The sequence below is a fragment of the Acomys russatus genome, chromosome 23 (genome assembly GCF_903995435.1).
Source record: "Acomys russatus chromosome 23, mAcoRus1.1, whole genome shotgun sequence".
Taxonomy (NCBI): domain Eukaryota; kingdom Metazoa; phylum Chordata; class Mammalia; order Rodentia; family Muridae; genus Acomys; species Acomys russatus.
The window spans coordinates 21,567,948-21,574,772 of NC_067159.1; the positions used below are offsets into that span (position 1 = coordinate 21,567,948).

General features: G+C 37.7%; 1 protein-coding gene across 1 annotated transcript; it reads left to right on the plus strand.

Annotated features, from left to right (window-relative positions):
* Nucleotides 1-362: 362 nt before the first annotated feature.
* On the plus strand, nucleotides 363-1,628 carry LOC127206501 (electron transfer flavoprotein subunit alpha, mitochondrial-like). Its single transcript, XM_051165783.1, has one exon. It carries the CDS (start codon nucleotides 431-433, stop codon nucleotides 1,025-1,027), a length of 597 nt encoding a protein of 198 aa, XP_051021740.1. The 5' UTR covers nucleotides 363-430; the 3' UTR covers nucleotides 1,028-1,628.
* The last annotated feature ends 5,197 nt before the right edge of the window (nucleotides 1,629-6,825 follow it).

Here is a 6,825-nt window from a genome sequence, read left to right on the forward strand (position 1 = left end):
CACCTGTGTGATAGCTGTTGTCAGATTTGCAGAGAGAATAACAAGTGTTGGCAAGGATGCGTGCGACCAAATTTGACCCTTTCACACAAATGATGGAAACATGAACCCTACAACAGTTGGTACAGAAAACAATTTATTTACTCCTTAAATTAGAGTCACATATGATCTAGGCACCTCACTTCTGAATATTTATCCCAATGAATCAATAAGAAGACCTTATCATTGCGGGATTGATAATATGATCATTGCTATGGCAGCATTATCCACATTAGGTAACAGATGGGATTCTAAGTGCCCATATTAGATGAATAGAAAAAGAAATAGGGAGGGTTAGGGGCTCTGGCAGAGGCGGCAGGGGCGGCTCCCGCGCGCGCTCCAGGTCGCTGAGGCCAAGGGTACAGCTGGGCTGACTAGAACAGAAAAAGAGACAATGTTTCGAGCAGCGGCACCTCAGCAGCTCCGGCGGGCAGCCTCATTGCTCCGATTTCAGAGTACCTTGGTAATAGCTGAGCATGCAAATGACTCTCTAGCACCTATTACTCTAAACACCATCACTGCAGCTGGACGCCTTGGAGGTGAAGTGTCCTGCTTAGTAGCTGGAACCAAATGTGACAAGGTGGCACAGGACCTCTCTAAAGTAGCTGGCTTAGCAAAGGTTTTGGTGGCTCAGCATGATGCATACAAAGGCCTCCTTCCAGAGGAACTGACACCATTGATTTTGGAAACTCAGAAGCTTTTTAATTACACACACATCTGTGCTGGAGCATCTGCTTTTGGAAAGAACCTTCTACCCAGAGTAGCAGCCAAACTTGATGTTGCCCCAGTTTCTGACATCATTGAGATGAAGTCACCTGAGATATTTGTGAGAACTATCTATGCAGGAAATGCATTATGTACAGTAAAGTGTGATGAAAAAGTGAAAGTGTTTGCTGTTCGAGGAACATCTTTTGAGGCTGCAGCAACAAGTGGAGGTAGTGCTGGCTCAGAAAAGGCACCAAGTTCTTCACCAGTGGGAGTATCAGAGTGACTTGACCAGAAATTGACAAAAAGTGATCGACCAGAACTAACTGGTGCCAAAGTGGTGGTGTCTGGTGGTCGAGGCTTGAAGAGTGGAGAGAACTTTAAGCTTCTTTACGACCTGGCAGATCAACTGCATGCTGCAGTTGGTGCCTCCCGTGCTGCTGTGGATGCTGGCTTTGTTCCCAATGACATGCAAGTTGGTCAGACAGGAAAAATAGTAGCGCCAGAACTTTATATTGCTGTTGGAATATCTGGAGCCATCCAGCTTTTAGCTGGGGTGAAGGATAGCAAGACAATTGTGGCTATTAACAAAGACCCAGAAGCTCCAATTTTCCGGGTCGCAGATTATGGAATAGTCGCAGATTTATTTAAGGTGGTTCCTGAAATGACAGAAATACTGAAGAAAAAATAAATCAAAATCATATCTTAAGGAAACTGTCAAAAGTATTTAGCTGAGATAATAGAAATTCATAATCTGAGGAAAGAAAATATGCTAACAGCAGCTAAAATGCCTTTTGATCAATCAATTATTATATTCCTTTTTAATCTTTTGTGGTTCCAAACAATTATTTTTTGGCATTTTCTAATTCTGTAATAAAATACATAGTAAAAAAAAAAAAAGAAAGAAAGAAAAGAAAAGAAAAAGAAATAGGGTATATATATAATTAAATATGCATACTTAATAAGGAAAAAGTCATCATTTACTAGAATGTGAATGAACTTTGAGGAAATTATGTCAAGTGAAATAACCCAGAAATAGAAGGGTAAACACTTTCCTTCTCCATTTATCTAAAATATTGAAGTAATTAAATCCCTAGAAGCCAAATGTGGCATGCTGGTTGCTATGATGAGTTTTATGCAATGGGTGTAGTGTTTCCATTACACAAGATAAAAAGTTCTAGAGCGCTACTGTACAGAAAAAGAAATAGATATAGGACTAAGTGACAGCTCAGTGGGTAAAGTGCTTGCTATGGGAGTGTAAGGACCTGAGTTCAAATCCCCAGGAGACACTGGTCACAATAGCATATGTCTGTAAGCTAAGCCATATGTTTTTACAGGGAGCTGTAAACAGGAGATTCTCCACAAGCTTTGAGGCCAGTCAATCTACTATACACAGTGAGGAAGAAAAGCTTTTGTCACAAGCAAAGTGAAAGGGAGAAACCAACACCTGAGGTAGTCCTCTGACTTGCTCCCTTGTGCTATGACATGGGTGCATTCACCCACACACATGCATGCATGCACATGCACACACACAGAGGAACTGGGAAGGCGGCTCTGTTGATAACGTGCTTACCATACAAGCCTTGAGTTTGCAGCATTACCATCACAGCATCTCCCCTCCGCACAGGAGGGTCTCTGGAGCTTGCTGTCTGGTCAGTCATTCCAGCTGAATTTGTAAGAATCCACATGACAGCTCACAACCATCCATAATTACAGTTCCAGGGGAGCCAATGCTTGCTTTCTTTCTTTTTTAAAATAATTTATTAAGATTACATCCCAATTGTCATCACCTCACTTGTACCTTTCCACTCCTCCACACCCCTTTTGCTCTATTCCCCTATCCTAGACCTCTGACAGAAGGGGACCTCCTCCTCCTCCACCATATGAACACAATTATCAGGCCTCACCTGGATAGCCAATGATTCCTTATGAACTTTATATGCACCAGGCACAAATGTGGGGTACATGCATAATGCAAGCCAAACACAAGCACATAAAATAAAATAAATAAAATTTAAAATATAAAAAATAAGATGGAGAGTGTGAGGAAGATACATAGACCTGATATTCACACATGTGGATGCAACAACACACACAAACAAACACACACACACACACACACACCACACACACACACACACACACACACACATGATAGTTAGTATTGAGCTATATGTACATATAAAAGTTTAGAAAGGAAGATGCAACATTTTTGTTTGTTTTTTGACACAGGGTTTCTCTGTGTAATAGCTCTGGCTGTCCTGGACTCACTTCGTAGACCAGGCTGGCCTCAAACTCACAGCTATTCAACTGCTTCTGCCTCCCGAGTTCTGGGACTAAAGGCATGTGCCACCATGCCTGGGTGCAATTTTTTTTTTTTTTACAACCAAAATAATGTTTTTGTCTTTTAATATTACTGACTAAATATAATTTCATGATTTTTAGGTCTAGGAAGGTTCTATGGATATTTGAAAATGTTATATACTGTTCTTTTTTAAATTTATTTTTATGTATACAGTCATATTATCACACATATGTACAATAAACTATATACTGGAAGAAGAACCATTAAATAATCAGGAACTATATAATTGCAACATTTATAGTATTTCAGCTATTTGTATCTGACAGCCTTGAAGAAAACATCTTTCCTATCTTGGTGAGTCTAAACTTCTGAACACAAATCAATATCCATCATATCTAATCTCTATAAACTTAAAACATCTATCAAGGCCTAAAAAAAATCTAAGCTTAATTATAAAACTAAATTATTTGGTCTTCAACTCCATCAGAGACTTGAGAAGTAATAAAATCAATTACTTGAGTAAACAGGAAGTGCAGGTTAGCAGCTTCCAAAATGAGAAAATGACAGAGACAGTTTGCTGCCTCTACAGTCATCCAAAACTCTCTGTAACATGGAAGCATCCTCTTCAGCCTTCTTGCCCAGTGTCTGGCTTACACTTTCAGACATTTTAGCCTATAATGGCTGGCTTCATTGTTTATACACCACTTGAGGCCTAGCAGAAGAGAACAGTGGAGCTAAACTTCTCATCTCACAGCAGTGAGGAATCACCGAGAAGGAGGGAGAGTGAAGTCTATCTTTCCAGGGTGTGCTCTGGAGACTTCCCTCCAAGCAAGGCTGTGAATAACCAACTAGTTACTAACTAACAATAGTGCTGAATGGCTAAGTGTTTGTTAAATGTTGATTTGTAAGAATCCATCTCAACATTACCAGCAAAACAAAACAAAAACAACAAAAAAAAAATCATGTGATAAATTAAAGATTTTGAATACAGAAAATAGAATTAATACATAAATCTAAAACCTGAAGCCCTTAAGGTACCCTCAAGGAAAGCAAAAATGTAAATAAATAGAAATAATAGTAAATGAGGTACTTTATAAATAGAAAATTGAATAAGTTCTAAGGTCATTATATCAAATAAATCAGTAAACCAGACGAATCTAATTAAAATTCTGCTTAATACAAAAGAAAAAAATAAAAGCAACAAATAGGAAATATCAAAACAAATATGAAGGGATTGCTATTATTACTGACACTAATCTCAATAGAAATGATAATATCCAGGAATGAAAATAGTGACTTTACTGTCTAGTTTTATGTCAACTTGACACAAACTAGAGTCATCAGAGAGGAAAGGACCAAAAATGAAGAAATGTCTCCATAAGATCAGGCTTTAGGCAAGCCTGTAAGGTAGTTTCTTTTTCTTTTTTATTATTATATTTATTTTTTACATACCAATTGATATTATTTCACATAAATAAAATAAGCTACATATAGCAAGAAGAACCATGAAGCCATCAAGAATTATATATAAGTGTTACATTCATAGCAATTTGGCTATTTGTATTTGGCAAACTTGAAGAAAACATCTTTCCTATCTTGGTGCATCTAAAATTCTAAATGTAAATCAATATCTATCATTATCTCATCTCTATCAACTTAAAACATCTATCTAGACCTAAAAACATCTTAACCCCTAAACAACTAAGCTTAATTGTAAGACTAAACTATCTAGTCTTCAACCCCATCAAAGACTTCAGAAGGAATAAAACATAATTACCTGAATGAACCAGAAGTGCAGATTAGCAGCTTCCACAATGAAAAAATGACAGAGACAATTTGCTGCCTGAATAGTCATCCAAAACTCTCTGTAAAATTGGAGAATCATCTTCAGCCTTCTGGCCCAATATATCTGACAGACATATTTATGAGGCAGGAACTATTGAGGACTCGCTTACCCTGTCTTGGCAGAGTTTGCTGTTGACTCTGCCTGCATGCAAGCTTGCCCGTTTTTCAGCAGAATTCTGTCTGTGGCAGAAACAGGGATATTTTGCCTGGTGGCTGGTTTGCCACATTTGAAGCCATCTCCATAAGGAGGTTCTTTGATGCTCATCATCTTCTTTGAGGTAGGCTGGGTATTGCAAGCAGTTAAGCTGTCTTGTCAAAGAATCTTTAAAATTAAAGCAACGTCTTTAAATGCCATAATCTGTAGATCACTGAGGCATTTAAAGGCCTTATCTAATTATTTTACCTTATCTATGTATAGAATCGTATCTGTCTTTTCAACCTAGGATATATATTCTTGTGATTTAAAAAAGACTAGAAATTGACATGACCATGACTTGATCAACTAACAATTATCTTATATTACTTAATTATCCTAAACAGCCTGCAATACCGCTTTCAAGGTATTGGAAGTAAACCTTGTATTATAATTGAATTGTATAAGTACAATACATCCTATTAGAGTATATATATGTGTGTGTGTGTGTGTGTGTGTGTGTGTGTGTGTGTGTGTGTGTGTAAAGAATAATTTTACATTTGAATTCTATACCAATGTATCAAAATTAAACTTATTTTGCATCAATATACAAAATTCTATATCAATGAATTAGAAATAACAGTATTTGTGAGTAACAATTAAGGCCTTAGGTTGATAAGTAGATTCACTAATCTACTTTTTATTCTATCATCCCTATATATTTCTATATCTCCTCTTCTTTCTTTTCAACTCCTATCTCCATACCTATGAAAGAAAGATAAAGGAAAAGAGAGACATCCCTGAGTCCAACCTCATTTTTCTTAATTAGTGTGCCATGGGAGAGGGCACAGACCATTGTGAGTAGTGTCATTCCTGGGATTGTGCTCCTGCCTTCTATAAGAAGACTGAGCAAACCGTAGGAAGCAAGCCAGTGAGCAACTCTCCTCTGTAGCCTCTGCATCAGTTCCTGCCTCCAGGTTCCTGCCCTGTTTGAGTTCCTACCTTGACTTCCATTAGTGTTGTACTGTTACCTGAAGGTGTAAGGTGAAATAAAACCCTTCCTCTCTGACTTACTTTAGTCATAGTGTTTCATCGTAGCAATAGAAATCTCTAATGAAAATAATGACTAGCATGAAAAAGAAACCGTTGCTTTATTACCACTGGGAGTGCATATAAAAGATTGAGATCTGTAGATTTTTTAAACAAGAGATTGCATAGCTTATGAATTTATAATAAAGATATAGTTATAGAAACATTGAATAAGTGACCATAGTAATCATTGCTGAAGCCCGGTGCAGTGGTACATGCCTGTAATTCCAGAATTCGGGGAAGCAGAGGCAAATGAATCTCTGTGAATCTGAGGCCAGCCTGGTCTACAAAGGGAGTCCAGGACGGCCAAGGCTACACAAAGAATCTCTGTCTTGTGAAGAAGAAAAGGAAGGAAGGAAGGAAGGAAGGAAGAAAAACAAAAAAGAATCATTGTTGATATGTTTGCAAAATATAAATTTAGAAAAAAAGTAAAGAACATGCATGTATAATGACGAATGGGTAAAACAATCTTGTGTTAAAATATCATGGAGGTATTTCAAAATAAATACTATTTTAATCTGGTTGTTATGTGAGTAAGTGTGTGTGAATGTGTGTGTCAGTCTGTGTGTGTGAAGATTTGAGTGTGTGTGAGTCTGGGTGAGTGTGAGCAAGTTTGTGTGTAAGAATATGTGTCAGTGTGCGTGTTTGTAGATGTGTGTGTCTGAGTGTGTGTTTGGTGTATGTGAGCACAGATATGCTGGATGAAGAGCTG